We start from the raw sequence: 18,423 nt of genomic DNA, 5'->3' as shown, positions 1-18,423 counted from the left end.
TGATGATTTTTTCAAATCGAATAATCTAAGAGCGTATATCCCCAAATATTTAACGGTGCGGACCGGAATCATGTTTGACGTTGATAGCGAATAATCTGAGAAAGAAATTTGAGATTTCATCGAATCCGAGTATCCGATAGTGGGAGTAAAATGTATAGGATCAAAAAAAGAAAATCATAAGACATACAAATCACAATGTGTTAAACTCACTTTTAAAGGGACAAAATTGCCAGAAAAAAGTAGCGATCCACTCTGGTAAATGCCCAGTAACCCCATTTGTGAAAACAGTAATCCAATGCCACAAATGTTGGAGATTCGGACACGTTCGTGATCAGTGTCGAGAAGAGCTTAGATGTCCAAATTGCGCAGAAAAACACGCCTTACAAGAATGCATAAATACAGATGATTTAAGATACTGCTTGTGTTAAGGTGCCGATACACTGTAGAGTTTTCGGCTAGGGTCGCTCTAGCTAGAGCACTAATAGAGCGCTCTATGTAGAGTCCCATAGTGTACACAGCTACTAGAGCACTCTAGCGAGAGTCACTCTACGCTCTCCGTAGACAATCTCGCTAGACAAATGATATTCAGTGTACACAGGGGTCTCTGCACAACTTCCACGCTCTAGCTATTAACTCTAGCATTATTCAACTTGTTGGATATTTTTTTGTACTATACGTAGAGTTTTTGTGTTTTGCTTTGCTAGGTTATGTATGATAGGTTAGGTTATTTATCTATGTGTTTATTTGTGTTCCCAAGAAAAGTTGCTTTTTTTATTTTGGAAAATGGAAGCATTATGTGATGAAGAACAGTGCAAAAAGTTTGTTTGGGAGAGAAATAAAGTGTTTCAATTAATTGAATTGGTAGAGGCTCGTCCAGAATTGTGGAATGTCAGGTTGAAGGAGTATAGGAATCGAAACCTGAAATATAAGTCCTTGGAAACAATAGCAACGTCTTTAAATTTGGGTGTTAAAACAATAAAAGACAAAGATCATAATTTGAGATGCCAGTTAAATTAGCATCTGAGAAAAATGAAAAAGTTCAAAAGTGGTCAGGGTGCAGATGAAAGGTATAAACCGAAGTGGGAGTTTTTTGAGGCTGTCAAGTTTATGAATATCCAGATAAATTCAACAGAGGATTCAATTGTCAGTGTTGGCAGTGCCCCTGATGTTATTATTACAGATGTGCTGGTAAGTAAATAAAGTAAATTCATATCGTGATTTAAAATTTTTATTGTAGGATACATTTGACAAAAGATAAAAATTAATAAATGAAAAAACAAACATATTTATATTGCCACCGTAGTTCACCTGCTCTGGACATAAAGTACGTTTTAAAATTTTCGCGTACTTGCTTAGCTGTGCAAGTTGGAATTCTCGCGCCTGCTTGTTGTAATGGATAAAATGAATTTTGTGGAAGTGGGTCATCTCGCCAACAACCTTCAATAAGCCTGCCATTTTCTTCTATGTCAACAGTACCGTCAGGAACATATCTGGTCGACTTTTTTCAATTAAATAATTACGTAGCACACAAGCAGCTTGAACAAGCTTTATTACTTTTTGAGGACATAGTTCGTCTGGCTTTCTAAGAAAACGAAAACGCATCGAAAGCAAACCAAATGCATTTTCTACTACGCGACGTGCTCGAGAAAGTCTATAACTAAAAACACGATTTTCAACAGGTTGGTCTCCAAAAAGGAATGGTTTCATAATGTAGGTTTTTAATGGAAAAGCGTCATCGGCAACAATGGCATATGGCACCGGAATTGACTGGCCACGTAATGGCTTTGCTTCGGGTATATTCAAAGAGTTGTTTTCCAAACATGCCGATAGTGAACAACTTGCATATACACCCCCGTCTGACACTCTCCCATTACATCCTACTTCTATATACAAAAATTTGTAATCAGCATTCACTAGAGCCATTAATACAATACTTTGTGTCCCCTTGTAATTATAATATAGATTTCCTGAATCTTCTAGTGCCTTCATTACCACATGTTTTCCATCAATAGCTCCTATGCAATTTGGTTAGTTCCAAGTAACATCAAATCGCTTTGCTTCATTTTCCCACTCCTCTGATGTACAAGGAATCTGTAAAAAAAAGAACAAAACATTTAATTTTCATTTATTATTTTATTTTTTTAGGACCATCATGATGAGGAAATAAAAGATAATTCTGGGTCTGGGCAGACTTCTGTTACAAAACCTCATAAAAAAGTGCACCCGATTCAGTTAGAAAGGATGATGAGTTGCTGAATGAAGCTTTAACTTGTTTACGAGCTCCGAAAGATCAATTGGACGTATTTGGAGAGTTTGTTACTGCAGAGTTGAGAGGAATACGCTCTGAAGATATCCGAAAAAAATTAAAACTCAAGATTCAGAAAGCTATTTTAGACGCAAATGAGGAAGACGACATGCGAGAAGTATCCTCCCCCAGTACACACTCTATGCTCTCTCTAAGTAATTTGAGTGAGTACTCCGGTTCATCGAGCACTCTCGTAATATGCCAGATGATTTCTCCAACGCAAAACGAAACTACTTTAATGCAATATTATGACAACATTTAACATTTTCTCATACCTTCAAATAATCATTTTTCAATTCCAAGTACAGAGCATCACACACCTCCAGAACAATATGAGAAATAGTTGTTGGTGGAATCCGAAACAAATAGCTTAATGACTGATACATGTCACCTATAATATAATTTATTTACAATTAATATTGGTACAATTTTTATAAATAAATAGTAAAAAAAATGTTTTTGAATTATTTTATTTTAAATAATTGTTTTATACCACTTACCAGTAGCAAGAAATCTCAATGTCAGTGTTAACCGCTCAGACGGTGATATTGATTTCCTTAGGTGAGTATCTTGTCTTGCAATTCTTGGAGCAATTCGTTCCAGCACATGTGTAACTTAATCAAATCCTTTAACAACAAAAATAATCGATTCACTCAATTCATTCCTGGGAACTCCGACTTCTACGAATCCATCCTAAAAAATTTTGCTCCGGACTCAGCCCAAAGGGAAGCTATGGTTAACATTCCTCATAATATAGACAAAGATATCTCCAATTTAAACGCCAAATTTAGTCTAGAAGAACTAAACCTATTTCTGAAAACTAAAAAGGATAGCGCTCCCGGAATAGATCACATTACATATATAATGTTACATAGGTGTTCTTTAAAGTTTAAACAACTTATCTTAGAAAACTTTAACTCAATATCCACATGCTGGACTCCTAAAGACTGGAAGAAAATTTTGCTAATACCAATTTTTTCAGTCTTCGTTCAGACTTCGAACGATTCACATCGCTCAGCCGATACCAGTCATTTACATAACAAGTGATAGTGTAAACAATAGTGTTTTCTACCTGTGTCAGTACCTGCGACAGTGCCCGCATTGCGTAGTTTAAACAGCCAATCACGTGTCCCCATTGCGGGGGACATGGCGTTGTTTATAAACACAGTGACATTTATAATTATAATATTATTTTCATCGTGTCAAATAAGTGTTATTCAACCAGTGAATTTTTCAAAGTTTTAAATCATGAATAATACTTCTGAAAATTTTATCACTGAATCACAACAAATTCTACAAGATGATTCTACAACTAACGCAGAATTTGTCGAAACGCATATTCTACCACAAATGAATCAACAGCGAACTTCTTCGCAAACGTCAGAAGATATCGAAATGCTTCCAAGTGACAATAATCTGCAATCGCACAAACCATATCCAGTAACTTTCAGGGACATGCGTTTCAACGCGCAATATCAAGAGGGGAAACTGGCCATGAGTAAAAAAAGACAGCAAAATGAACCTGCACAAACCGCTAATGTCACAAAAAAGGCAACCACAAAAAATTATTGGTTAGATCCGATACCAACCAAGAACTATTATAATGTATTACAATCAGTTGCTCCGGAAAACGACAAAATGGACGAACAGCCTTCAACTTCAGCGCCTCCAGTGGAAAAAGTTGTAACTCCGCCTCCGATTTTTGTACATGGGGTCAATGATATAAAACCTCTAATAGAACTGCTAGAAAATAATGTTCAGAAACTCTATTCATACAAGACCGTTGGTTTGAAGGAAGTTAAAATTAATACTAAGGATTCCCACACATACAATACTGTCCTCAAATTATTGAAAGACAAAGGTACTCAACTTCACTCATACCAGGAAAAAACAAAAAGGGCATTTAAAATTGTAATCAAAAATCTTCACCACAGTACAGACATCGAAATCTTGTCAAAAGAAATCTCAGATCTTGGGCATAAGGTCATACGAATTTACAACCTAAGACAGCGTACTACTAAACTTCCGCTAAACATATTCGTTGTCAAACTGCAGCAAGACAAAAACAATAATAAAATATACGCAACTGAATTTTTATACAAAACAAAAGTTATAATCGAACCCATGCGCCATCCTCGAGAAGTTCCTCAATGCAGCAGGTGCCAATGTCTAGGACATACTAGAAACTATTGTACAAAAGATCCACGTTGCGTAAAATGTGCCGGTAATCATTTCACTTCAGATTGCTCATGGAAGGACCCAATTAACAGTAACGTAAGGTGTGCATTGTGCGATTCAAACCATCCAGCTAATTATAAAGGGTGCCCAATATATCAAGCAGAAAAGCATCGGCGATTCCCACCACTAAGGACAAAAGAAATCTCACAACAACCTACTACAAGTAGCAGACCATCACTAATACGGCCAAATGTTTCCTTTTCTCAAATAGTTAACAACCAACAAAACGCAAATAATCATCAAAATCCTCAAGAACATGAATCATCTACAAACATCAATCAAACAAATGTAAGTTATCAAAATGACATACATGAATTAAAATCTATGATAAAGACCTTAGTTGACCAAATAGGCATCATGCTCAAACTTCTGACAACCGTTCTTCCCAATAACAAATAATGGACACAAATTTCAAAATTTGCACATGGAACGCCAATGGTTTAATACAGCACTTACAAGAAGTTAAACATTTCATTATACAACACAACATAGACATACTTCTCATTTCAGAGACACACTTCACAAGCAGAAGTTATATAACGATACCTCAATACTCCATCTATAATACAAATCACCCTGACGATAAAGCTCACGGTGGGACAGCAATAATAATAAAATCAAATATAAATCACCACATCATGGAACCTTTTTGTGAACATTTTCTACAGGCTACAAACATTTCCGTACAATTTCTTCATAAATTTATAACTATATCATCAATCTATTGCCCCCCCAGACACACCATCCTGAAAAGCCAATTTGAGTCATTTTTCAACGCGCTGGGCAACACATTTCTTGTTGGAGGCGACTTCAATTCCAAGCACACGTACTGGGGATCAAGGCTCATAAACCCCAGAGGACGCGAACTTTACAATACGGTTGCATCACTCAGTCTACTACCCATATCTACTGGCGAGCCAACCTACTGGCCATCTGATCTTCAAAGAATACCAGATTTGCTGGATTTCTACATCACCAGAGGTTTTCCAAGAGATTCGCTGAAATCTTCGACATGTCTGGACTTAAACTCCGACCACTCTCCCGTTTTCTTAAATATACTCAATCATAAACCCATCAACAATCTAAATAAATACTTGACTACTAAGTTTACATGCTGGAACAAATTTAGAGAGTATTTAGACAACAATCTAAATTGCAACATACCATTAAAATCTGAGAGTGACCTCAACGCTGCTGTTGACCTGCTAACAACATCTCTTCAACGATCTGCTCTAATTTCAACTCCCACGCCGATCAATAATTACAACATTGATTATCCAATACAAATAAAAGAAAAAGTGGCTATTAAAAGAAGACTTCGGAAACAATGGCAACTCACAAGATCACCCATGGACAAATCAAAATTAAACAAAGCTTGCAAAGAACTAAAAACCTGTCTTCGAGAACACAACAACAAGATCTTTGAAACCAAACTGAAAAATCTATCAGCTACTTCAGACACAAACTACTCACTCTGGAAAGTCACCAGAAATTTTAAACAACCAATTATTCCTGTTCCAGCTATTAAAGAAGGAAACAACACATGGGTCAAAAATGAACAGGATAAAGTCAACTCGTTTGCCAACTTTTTCGAACAAATTTTTCACCCTCTGCCGCAGCAATGCAGCACCCAAGATGAAGAGTTTATTCACAATAATCTAAAAGATTCTTCAACATACGGCGACCATTCAGACACTCGTTTTACTCTTTCTGAAGTAGCACTTGAAATAACGAAGTCAAAATCAGGCAAAGCCCCTGGGCATGATCGTATCACGATACATATGCTGAAACAACTCCCACAAAAAGCCTTGAGATTTCTAACCATTCTGTTCAACTCCATTATCAGACTAAAAGTATTTCCGTGTGCCTGGAAAATTGCAAAAATAATTTTAATACCAAAACCTGGTAAAGATCCCACTCTGATGGAATCCTACAGGCCAATTAGCTTACTACCCATCTTGTCTAAAATTTTTGAAAAATTACTGCTTAAGAAGATCCATGCAATTTTGAGTGACAAGAACACAATTCCGCAATATCAATTCGGCTTTAGGAAACTCCACTCAACAATCGAACAAACTCACAGAGTAGTCCAGGAAATCAACTCAGCTTTACAAGAAAAAAAATATTGCTCAGCCGCATTTCTAGATGTCTCACAGGCTTTTGATAAGGTGTGGCACACCGGTCTCCTCTACAAGATAAAAACAAACCTTCCAGCTAATTTATACCGACTACTTCAATCATACCTGGCAAACCGACAGTTTTTTATTAATATATCACATTGCAACTCTCCTCTGAAGCAAATAAACTCAGGCGTACCACAAGGAAGCGTTTTGGGTCCCACATTATTTTTATTATTTACTTCAGACATGCCTACCACAGCTGACACCAACATCGCCACTTTTGCAGATGATATCTGTATTCTATCGAAACACGAATGCCCTACAGCTGCGTCTAACGCCCTGCAACAGCATCTAAATTTAGTAGAAATGTGGCACAAATTTTGGCGACTTGAAATTAACAATCGAAAATCATCTCACATCACCTTCGCGTTAAGAAGGGAAACATGTCCGCCCGTCTCTATCAATGGAGCTCAACTACCTCAGGTTGAACATGTAAAATACCTGGGGTTTCACTTGGACAGAAGGCTTACGTGGAAAAATCACATAATGAAAAAACGTTTCCAGCTTGAAGAGAATTTTAAAAAACTTTACTGGCTGTTGGGTCCGAAGTCCAAACTATCCACCTACAACAAGCTTCTTGTATACAAAGTCGTCTTAAAACCAATCTGGACTTACGGCATTTCACTCTGGGGTAGTGCCAGTCGATCTAATATAAACATCTTACAGAGAGCTCAAAACAAGATCCTTAAAAAAATACTGGAGGCTCCCAGGTATGTACCTAATTGGCTCGTTTATCAGGACTGCAACATACAAACAATAGCGGAAGAAATTAGCAGATTTGCTGCAAAATATAAGTCAAGATTGGAGAACCATCCAAATGAACTAGCAAAGGACCTACTTTCTGCGAACACTGTCAAGAGACTAAGAAGATTAGATCCACTAGACTTAGCATAGTTATATATCTAGTATAGTGCTTGTAATTATTCTCACATATTTATATTTATTATCTGCTTGCAATTATTGTCACATATTTATATTTATTATACTAACTTAAAATACTACCAATGGGTAGTATTTTAAAAACTTATTTAATAACTAATCACAACAATTACTGAATGCCTTCTCAGGCAGTTGTAATTTAGATGGAAATAAAAAAAAAAAAAAAATACCAATTTTAAAACCTCAGAAATATCCAAGACATGTAGAATCATACCGACCTATTGCTCTATTACCGTGCTTACATAAAACTTTCGAAGACTTACTGAAAAGAAGACTTCAATACTATGCAGAAAATAAATCTCTATTAAATGATTGCCAGATGGGTTTTAGGCGTGGACGTAGTACAATTGACCTACTGAGTGTATTATCGAATGATATACACATCTCAAACTCAAGGAATGGATACTTACTATTAATAGCCGCAGATATCCACAAGGCATATGACTATGTGGAATACAATATATTGATACAAAAATTAAATAGTATGAACCTTCCACATAAAATTACAAAGGTTATCATGTCACTGTTAGATAACAGGGCAATTTACATTAAATTCAAAAATAAGATTATTGAAGAGTTATTTCAACGGGTCTACTACAAGGCTCAATTTTGAGTTCTTTACTGTTCAATATTTATATGTATGACCTTAACACACAAATACTAAATGGAGTTAAAATACTCCAATATGCTGATGACATATTTATATATTGCTCCTCTGCTTCAATGGAAGAATGCAAAAATAAAATCCAAGACTCTCTTATTAAAGTATCAACGTGGCTTAACGCTAATAATTTAAGTCTATCTCCAACCAAATCAAAAGCGATCATCTTTAGCAGACATAGAAATTTATTGAACTCTCTCGTCTTAAACATAGGCAATTTGCAGGTCAAATTATGTGACAGTATAAAAATTCTAGGAGTAACCTTCGGTAAAAACATGTCCTTCCAGACACACCTCAGAGAAGTGGTAAAAAATCGGAAAATCAATATTATTAAAAGACTATCAGGAACAAGATGGGGAGCACATCCGACCTCCCTTATATCCGTATACAAAGCCATCGTAAGATCTCATATTGATTATGGATGTTAGATTTATGGAGGATTATCTTCTAAGAATCAGTATACCTTAGACAAGGTGCAATTCTCAGCATTAAGATTATGTCTGGGGGTTATAAGGTCAACACATTGCAACTCCCTTCTAGTGGAAGCTGGCGAATCCCCACTAAAAATTAGAAGAGAAATACTTACGAACAGGTTCGTAATTAAAAAGTTTAACTCAGATTACACGTTCTTTATAAAATAACTACAGACATTAGCTGAGCTGCACTATAAAATGATTTACTGGAAGAATAAACCTACTCTCTCTCTGATAACGGCTTTCTACTGCATCAAACCCTTGGAAGATATGACTTATACAAACAGTAAACTTCCAGCTTTTCTATTCCCACAGAAATACTCTTTTTCCAAGAATTAAATCTCTTGGTGTCAGGAACCTTATATTGCAATATCAAAATCATATTAAAAACCTAGAATTTGAAGAATGGTTACAACACAATTACAAAGACTTTACAGTTATTTACACAGACGGATCCAGAAAGGAAAACGACGTCGGCTGCGCGTTTTTTGTTCCTTCCAAAGATAATCGATCTCAATACAAGTTACCTAGCTTTGCATCGGTATTTACAGCAGAGAAAACAGCCATCAATGCGGCTTTAGAGTACGTTAAAAATGAAAAGCTCAGAAAATCAATAATTTTAAGATACTGCAAATCCGCCCTTTTGGCCCTGAACAAACCAAGAGAAGATGGAAATTTCTTGACTCTTGATATCATTCACAAAATAGAAGCCCTCCTGGATTCTGGATATATAATTAAGTTAGCCTGGATTAAAGGCCATTCCTCAATTTGGGGAAATAAACGGGCAGACAAACTGGCTAAAGAAGCATGCACGGCGGTAGTTCCCATGAAAAAGGCCCCAATAACGGATTTAAAAGGATTAATAAGAACTCTAGGACTAAGTCAATGGCAAAACGATTATGACCTAGAATCGACTTCAAAGGGCTCTTTATTTAAACCCTGCAAACCCCAAGTCACATTTAGTACCTGGTGCAGCAAACTAAAAATGACCTGAGAAGACATTTCCATGATAAATAGAATTAGATGCGCTCACACATTTTGTAGATTTCATTTATACAAAATTGGACGAACACAAGATACCTTCTGTTCCTGTGGACGAGAATTTCAAACAATAGACCACATCCTTTGGAAATGCTGCCTATTATCAAAACAAAGAGAAGAACTTCTGCAAGAACTATATAGGAACAATATAACTTTCCCCATTAACACGGCAATTGCTATGACTTTGAACAAACCCAATATTTACAAAATTATACTGAATTTTCTACATAATTGCAAAATCAAGATTTGATATATATATATTGTATGTAGCTATGTAAGTTTATATCATAAATTAGGTTCTATAGTGTTTATGTAATAACAAGATTATTGAACTGTATTGTATAATGTATACCAAAATATGTAAATGTTGCGAAATGACCTAACGGTCGAAGGCAAAATAAATCAATAAAAAAAGTGTTGCACAAATAAGTGTGACCTTGCTGTAAAATTGAAGCCAAGAATCGACCCATTAATGAATCAATCGTAAGTGTAACGTGCTTAAGCAAACATTTTTTAATTACTCTCGGGATATTGTGCTAATTTTAAACCTTAGAAATTTAAAAACGGAAACTATCAAAAGATACGCAGTGGTTGAGTTTGATGAGATTAAAGATAATAAAAAGTAGTAGGGTCATGGCCGATGAGTCAATCTCCGAACAAACGTCAGTACCTGCGTTTTTAGTTAGAGCCGCTCTCAACGATCGCGCTCATTTTTGTTAAGATCGAATATTCCAGTACAAAATAAAATAAATGGCGTCGTAGTGCTAAATGTCCTGATAAATGATTAGTGTCAGCCTTAAACCTTGATAATATAACAAACAATGCAGAAATATGTAGCGACCTGTCAACACACATCGTATCTCAACTTGACAGATAGACATTATTTTGGGCTCATCATAGTGACAGCACTGCGCGAATCAAAAGTGCAAGTGTCAGTTCGGATCTCTCGCTTGTTTCTCTTAAGTCGAATTGCCAAAATTATAATTCATAACACTTTTCCTTTTTATTGCAAATACACAAATACTAACTACATTTTATAAATGATAAATATGATTACACATAGTGTTGTTACTATTTTATTATAAATAAAATATATTACATATGGACCACAGCTTTCCATAAATACAAGAAAAAATGTAATAATTATGTATTTCCTGCGAGAAACGATGAAATAACAGTATAATGGTTAATAATATTTATGGGCCTTCGATTATGAGTGACAATTTTTTTTTAAATGCATAATTCAAATTACTTGCATCTGATTGTATAATTCTGATATAAATTTTTATACAGCTTAATAATTTAGTCATAATTGATACATTTACTTGTATCAATGCCAAGAATTTTGAGGTTCATTACAAATAATTGTACATCGATTTTTTAAGCAGTTTTTCTCTTAGAAGTAGTTGTAACATGTTTAGAGGGTTTACTAAACATAATTATTTATATGAAACAAACAAATATGCAGGAAAAAAGTCTGAAATGTGCCAAAATAATTGCAGATCTCCCACTAATATTGAACGATAGGGGTAATAACTATATATTAAGTCAGTAAAGAGATCATACTAAAAGAACTAAATGGAAAGAAATGGCATGAGCGAGTTTCTATACAGAATCAACCCCATCCTGGTATTTTAATGATTATGATGCCATTTTATAGGTCTTTACGACAAAATACAATAAAAAAAAATTCAACTCCCGAACTCATCATTTGGCCGAGGTATCATTGAAAACATGTGAAAGTGGCCCCTTTCTTCAAACTAATTTTTTGTCTGAAACATGAGAGATGGAAATGAAGAGATGAAAACATGGAAAAAGTTTTACATGATTCTATTCACACTGATCTTGTCTGTTGTTCATAACAAATGACGTGGAAAAAATATCTGTTAATACATGAAAAAGTGAAAATAATTTTTAATTTTCTATTGCCTACCAGTGCGGCTCTTTAGACTACTTTTAATACTCGCTCTAAAATAGAAAGATAGGCGAGATGTTTATATGTAGTCGGCAAAACATGAAACAGCCGAAATAATTTCACAAGAGTACAATAAGGGAATGAATGGAATTGATCTCCAAGATCAAATATTAGCATGTTTTCCAATAATGAGGAAATACACGAAAGAATATGTATTTTTTTTATCTGTTTGATATTGGCCGTTTAAATTCTTATATCTTATGGAAAAACTGAATCACGGAAAGAAACAATGTTATGTCGACTATGATCAAAATAGCTGTTGATTTATTAAAGAACACGCCAAAACCGACTTACAGAGAAGGAGGCGTATTATCTTTCGCAGAGGCGCCAGATAGACTTTTTGCGAAGAAATGAGGTCATTTTCCAAAAGCATATTGATCCAACACTATCTAAACTAAGACCGTCAAAACGTTGTGCAGTTTGTAACAATAATAAAATACGCAAAGAAACAACGTGAAAATGCAAAAAACGTAAAGTTCTCCTACATGTACATGTACCATAATGCTTTGAAATATATCATACCGTTACCGATTACTTATTTTGTATTTTAGAGTTAACCTCTTTCCCGGGAATAATGTGTATAGTTTGTGACGATGTACAAGTGCCATCTCAGTGCGATTGCAAGAATATTGTGTTTACATTGCGGAATTTATATTCAATTCATGGGTATTATAAAAGGTCAAATAACTTCTTACATAGCTGCAAATATCCAGTTACACATTTTTATTTTAACAAATATATCTTAAAGAAATTATTAAATATTGAGCACTATCAAGTTGCCATTTATTAGGTCCGCGGAAGACCATTTACAGTTGATACTCTCCATTACGACCACAGCAAAAAATTGAACACATTTCCCTAGACATCCACTAACAACAAATAAAGCAAAACCATCCAGTATATGCAAAGTATGCTCTAATTGTAAGGGCCGGAAAAGAAGCACATCAACTTGGGAATGTAAGTCTTGTACCTTTAAATGTACCGGATTTGAAAAATACCATTCTGTTCAAAATTAAAAATTTTATTATTTATTTAATTTTTTTGAATAAATGCTATTTCATTCCTCATCAATTTGAATTTCTAAGAAAATTGATCAAACATTGAAATGAACTCTTTCGGCACTATCCTAGCTAGATTAATTTTTCGTATAAAATATTAAATATCAATCCTGGCAATATTACAATACAGTCGCAAAAAATCTCACCAATCGCTACAACAAAATAAACCGGAAACATTCGAGCAACAAAGGTCTACGAGACAGCAGACACAGCGGAGGCCATAGCAGATGCATTACGACCTATTTATACACAAAACAAAGATATCAAAAATTCGAATTCAACAGAAAGGATAAACAATTTAATACACAGCACAAAACTGAATCAGAAATAAAGAAATATACAAACCTCGTAAAACTTTCAAAAGCCCGGTATGAATAACCAAAAAAAAAAAAATAAACTAGCGGTGCATGACATCCTGCCTTACGGCAAATTGCTGAAACTTCCCGTAGCGTAATTAAACATATGAAGAATGAAAATATTCAGTCAACAAAGTAAAAAGTTATTAGATTAGACGACGTCGTTTATATATGTTTGAATAAAATACATATCATTCAATTCAAATCGGTTGATTTGTGCGCCCGAAATCGTGGACTAAAAACTGTATCCAAACATACACACATACATAATACATACACACACGCAAGTATCAGAAGCTTATATTTATCTACATCAGTGGAGTTAAAAAAACTCAGCTACCATTCGGCATGACAGTAAGCATAAATTTTGCATAGTTATCTCTTTTCTATCACCTAGGTATGACTTTTCTATTCATTACAAACAATAATAAGCCTACTTGATTTACTACCGTTCTAATAACATGAAGTTATCTGAAATTTCGATTCATTAAATGTCATATGTCATATGTCACGTGCCTAACAATAGGCCTTACACTATCATAGACATTGCACTATAATATAAAGTATATGCCTTATAATATATAAACCGATTTTAACAGGTGGATTAGATTTTATGTACATTTATTTCACATGAGAAATATTATCAATATCATTTCTTACAAATTTTTCAGCCGACACAGTTGCCATTATATTATTAAAATAAAACTATCACGGATACTGTTTGAAATAAATTAACTATTATGATTAATATTATTAATATCATTTCTTACAAAATTATCAGCCATCACGATTGCTATTATATTACTTAAATAATTAAGGCAAAATTTTAGGAATAAAAAGAGATAATCAGTGAAAATTTCTGTTTGTACTTCATGGCACATTTTGAAAAATTCATGACACTATTTATGAAGAAATATGTATGCAAATAAAAGAAAGAAGGTTGTTACTTTTTAACATATTTGCATAATGAATACTTAGATATGTTCAAAGAATTGAATGGAGTCTTAGACGAAAAGTCCATATTGACGCCGTAATACCTTCTTGAACAAAAAATAATAAATTCAGTGATAAATTAATTAGGAGGAAATTACCTTATTTATTGACAAGTGAACGACTGATAAAGGTGAATGTGCAACACCACCAATGGTTTCTGAATTTTTATCTTTAATACTCTAAGTGAACTCGCGGAAGATACTAATAAAATTGTTCCTAAGAATCTTTACGATCGAATTGACAATATTTGGAGTCATACTTTTAGCTTACCAAATACTCCAATGTGGACTATTTTCAATAGTAAAATTACGACAGATGATTGTTCATGCCAAATAATTTCGCATTTAACACCAATTAATGACTCACCAACAAGTTACTCTATTGTTCTGGCAACTATGGAGCAATGTATGTCTGTATTGCAAGAGATAAATCAAGAGTACATGCAAGTAACATATAATTTAGCACTCGCAGATATTACTATTTATTCATTCATTAAATATTTATTCATTTGGGTACGTTTCATATTAAGATGAAATTTATTTTAAAGCTATTGGAAAAGTAATTAATGATTGTGCTTTAACAACCATCATGATTGACAGTGAAATACTTGCTAGTGGATCGGTTTTAGGTTTCAATGAAACTAAGCATTTCAACCCAATGATGGCTTTAGGACTTCAATTATTATATTTCAGATCTTATCTAAAGATATTTCAATCGCTAAAGATATTGAAATAGAACTGGAGAGATTACAAAGTTGTCAGGCAACTTCATTTTTTATTAATAGTAACAGCTTGAAAAAACTCTGTAATGACTATGCGATTCACGAACACCAAACGTTGAATGTAGATCACGGCAAAACTTCCCAATTTTATATGTTTTATATCAAACTTGTACATTATTATTTACGATTAAGCAGGAGTATTCGAGCTGGTGACTTCAATTTATATCTTGAGGTTTTGCCAAAAAACGAACTTATTCTTCGTATTTAACTATGAAAGTTATGCAAGGTGGACAGCTCAACATCATTACAATTTGACAAAAGTATCAACTACTCGCCCTGGTTCTGAGCAAGACTTCCAGAACGGGTTTTTTGGAATCAAACGTACCTGTAAACCGTTCTCAAAACAACCTATAAATTTAACACTCAAGCAGACCATCAATGCAGATGCTGCGAGAACGCTTATTAGAATTTCGTATTTAACTAATATCATTTCTGCTCGCCAACATTGGGCTAGAAGCCATGACATCCGCTCGATAATTATCACGCACGTATTGGACGTATTAGGAATTACGAAAATGGAAGATGTTTCTGCCGACTTGCGACCACACAACATCAATAAAAGTCGTAAATTGATTATTAGATTCATGACCTCGTTCAATCATTAAGTTTAAATAGAATTTATCGCTAAATCAGCTGTTCAATATAGCTTCTGGAAAATCTGCATAACCTCAAGTGGAGGATTTTTTTTTAGATGTAGAAAACATTGGTGACGAGATACGAACTAAATTCAAATCTGAATGTTCTTCTGATCCCACAAGATTTAATAAAGTCATCAAACAGACACCGACCTATAACTTTTCAAGTCTACTTGTGAATAAAAATAGACTGTAAAAATTGGAGGTAAAGAGCAAATTATCAGGTCACAACGAAATTTATTTGGACGTTTGTTGGGAATTTCCTTAGATCATCAAATTGATCTTTTAAAAGTATTAACGTATCCAATAAAGCCGGTACCTCTTGCATTGAGTCATATAGATGATGGTTTCTGTAAAAGTGATAAATCTGTTTATGTAAAATATCTTCAACTTGATACTGATGAAAAATCACCCCTAAAACCAGATATATTTTTTTATTGATGGGTTTTTCATCTTGCTTTCAATGAAAGGTGTACTCAAAATATTCGGAAGTATATCCAAAAATTTCTGCGAATGATTACAAAATATTCTGCCCAAAAAAATTATGTCATTTTCGATCAATATTTATATCTATCAACATACGAGTTCAGACGTTCGGACTATCAACACCTAACTCAAGGCGATAAAAGAGTAATATTATATAACCAGTTAGTCATTCAATCAGTGTCTAGTTTCTAATGAGCAAGTGGACAATATAGTAATAATAAGTGGTTTAAAATCAATAATTTACTAAAAATATTGCTCCCTTTATGGGAGCATTATGAATAGACCATCAAAGTTCATATATATTTGAATCTGACAATATTTTAAATGACGATTCCACTACTAGTGCAGAATACATATCAGAACAACTAAATACTATAGAGGTTATTTTTAATGTCTAAGAAAAACTGTTACGACAAGAAAATACATAAAAAATCCGTTAGTCATCAATCCAACCCGACACCGCTCAAAACACCAAAATCCTGTAATTATTCAATCCAACCCTTTGACTTCCTCAACAGGCAACGACATTCCTGAAAACATGAATCTATGGTAAGTCGTGACTGGACTCAAAAGAATGCGCATTAATAATTCTCCGAAAGATTCTCCAATCCAATTGATTGAAAGATATAGTGCTCTTTTAACAGGGCAAATTTAAACAATGCTGAAAATTCAACAAACGGTACTAACAAAATTCCACTACCCTTATTTATTTACGGTGTTGCTGACTATCCTATATGATTCGTGCCATAAGTACAATCTTAAGCAGAGAACAATTTACAAGAAAATTTCTTGCTAATAAAACTACTAAAATAAATGTCAATAACATCGAAAATTATCAGAAATTCGTCAAATTTCTACGTGAAAGGAACGTTCTTTTTTTTATAAAAAAAAATTATTTGGCCGCAATTTTATTCTTCTCATTTTTCTTCTTCTTATTTTCTTCAATTCGTGATTTCGATCTTCGGTTCAAATCCTGTCAATGACTTAGAATTTATGAAAAAAAACGTTGTTTTTCACACATATCAAATAAAAAAAAAACGTCCATAGAGTAGTACGCAAGTACATGCACTTCTCAACTGATACAAACGAAATAAAAGGAGCCATAGAATCGCAAGGTTATCGAGTCAGAAACGTCACCAATATTATTCATTACGCAACAAAAATGTCTATAAACATTTTTACGTAGAATTGGAGCCAAATGAGAATCATCCAAAATTTATTAGAATAAATAAAATTTTGAGCCAAATTACAAATTTCGAACCTTCAATTAACTTAAATAGAATATTCCAATGCACAAGGTGCCAAATGCATGGACACACTAAAAAAATTTGCAACAGACCATATGTCTATGTAAAATACGGCTCTGACCATGAGAGTAAATTATGTAAGAAACTTCCTGAATCCCCAACTATCTGCTATCATCTCACAGTGCAAATTCCAAATACTGTGAATTCAACCCAAACTACAGAAATAACGATACAACTGATAACATTTTTACGTCCGACAACAATCTAAATCCAGTTCTTACAAAACCTGCTCTACTAAATAGCAGACAAATAGATTAGTTAACTTCCAACACATATACAAAATATTTCGACAAGGCATGCAGCATGGCTATGATGGTTCGGCCATATTGATCAAAAATAACATTCCCTGCGAGTAATTCACACATTCACTGAATAACCGAGACATTCATATGACCGCGGTAATAATTAGATAGACTTCTCCGTTCTGTTTGGTTTCAATATATTGCGCACCACAGGCGAGAAAGGATCTATATTTAATCAAAAATATTATCGAACAAATTCCGATCACAATAATTGTAACAGGAGATTTTAATAGCAAGCATATAGCTTGGGGTAACGCAGTAATTGACAGAGAAGGATCTATCATCTACGGCATGGTGAATAGCCTTAATCTGTTAATTCTGAATGACCGAATCCATACCACACAAACTTACCTTGGAAAAAACCAGCCGCCATTGATTTGACCTTCTGTTCATAATAGACTTCTTTAGAGCGTATTACCAGATCATGTAGGCTCTGACCATTTGCCAATTTTAGTAAAGATGCAACTCAACTGTAAAACGAGAATGGGATGGTATCCAGGCAGAAAATGGATATCTAAGGATGCAAATTGGAAAGATTATGGATTTGATGTCGAAAAAACTTTAGAGACATCAACCATTCTCAATAATTTTAAATAGATATATAATGTTATTGAAACAATAAATAAAGCGGCTACCGATTAAAGATAGGATATCTTTAAACCGGCATTATGGTGGGATAATGAATGTGAAATT

General features: G+C 34.1%; 2 protein-coding genes across 2 annotated transcripts; one reads left to right on the top strand and one right to left on the bottom strand.

The window, feature by feature from the left end:
• Positions 1–1,461: 1,461 nt before the first annotated feature.
• Positions 1,462–1,923, bottom strand: LOC113371453. Its single transcript, XM_026612099.1, has one exon. The coding sequence runs from the start codon at positions 1,921–1,923 to the stop codon at positions 1,462–1,464; it is 462 nt and encodes a 153-aa protein (XP_026467884.1).
• A 6,675-nt stretch (positions 1,924–8,598) lies between these two features.
• On the top strand, positions 8,599–9,790 carry LOC113371326. The gene is made up of 3 exons (XM_026611973.1): positions 8,599–8,628; positions 8,752–8,915; positions 9,112–9,790. Exons 1-3 carry the CDS (start codon positions 8,599–8,601, stop codon positions 9,788–9,790), a joined length of 873 nt encoding a protein of 290 aa, XP_026467758.1.
• The last annotated feature ends 8,633 nt before the right edge of the window (positions 9,791–18,423 follow it).

The sequence above is a fragment of the Ctenocephalides felis genome, unplaced genomic scaffold, assembly GCF_003426905.1.
Source record: "Ctenocephalides felis isolate EL2017-DRISC unplaced genomic scaffold, ASM342690v1 CF-g0.4_SCAFFOLD_00093, whole genome shotgun sequence".
Lineage (NCBI taxonomy): Eukaryota > Metazoa > Arthropoda > Insecta > Siphonaptera > Pulicidae > Ctenocephalides > Ctenocephalides felis.
The sequence above is the reverse complement of the archived record's forward strand: the minus strand, read 5'-3'. Positions and strand labels throughout refer to the sequence as shown.